Source organism: Merops nubicus, unplaced genomic scaffold (assembly GCF_000691845.1).
Source record: "Merops nubicus isolate BGI_N331 unplaced genomic scaffold, ASM69184v1 scaffold12188, whole genome shotgun sequence".
Lineage (NCBI taxonomy): Eukaryota > Metazoa > Chordata > Aves > Coraciiformes > Meropidae > Merops > Merops nubicus.
The window spans coordinates 322-955 of NW_008623676.1; the positions used below are offsets into that span (position 1 = coordinate 322).

General features: G+C 58.8%; 1 protein-coding gene across 1 annotated transcript in view; it reads right to left on the minus strand.

Moving 5' to 3' along the window:
* Positions 1–52: 52 nt before the first annotated feature.
* Positions 53–634, minus strand: part of LOC103777597 (zinc finger protein 135-like) — a gene marked incomplete at its 5' end in the record, with an annotated part of 1,345 nt that continues 763 nt past the window's right edge. The window contains one exon of the mRNA XM_008945156.1: positions 53–615. Within this exon, the coding sequence (XP_008943404.1) occupies positions 53–615 (563 nt within the window). The remainder of the gene's footprint in view (positions 616–634) is intronic.

A 634-nucleotide genomic window follows, 5' to 3' on the forward strand; every position in this document is an offset into this window, starting at 1 on the left:
ACATGTGCGGGGTGTGGTGGGAGCTGTGGCTGAAGCTCTTGCTGCAGCTGTCTCAGGGAAAGGGCTTCCCACCGCTGCGGGTCCGCATGTGCCAGGTGAGATTGGATTTGTCTTTGAAGCTCTTGTTGTACTTGTCACAGACGTAGGGTCTCTCCCTAGTGTGGGTGCGGCGGTGCCGGGTGAGCGCGGAGCTGTCACTGAAGCTCTTGCTGCACTTGTCACAGACACACGGCTTCTCCTCAGTGTGGGTGCGGCGGTGCCACCTGAGCTTGGACTTGTCGGTGAAGCTCTTGCTGCAGGTGTCACAAGCAAAGGGCTTCCCACTGGTGTGGGTTGCCACGTGCCGGGTGAGATGTGCCTTTTGGGTGAAGCTCTCACCGCAGTCACCACAGACGTACGGCTTGTCCCCAGTGTGGGTGCGGCGGTGCCACCTGAGCTTGGACTTGTCGGTGAAGCTCTTGCTGCAGGTGTCACAGGCATAGGGCTTCTCACCAGTGTGGGTGCGACGATGCTTGGTGAGGTCGGATTTCAGAGTGAAACCCTTCCCACATTCACTACAGGCAAAAGGCTTCTCCCCAGTGTGGTTCCGTACGTGATGGGTGAGGCTGGTCTTGTTGGTGAAGCTCTCACCGCC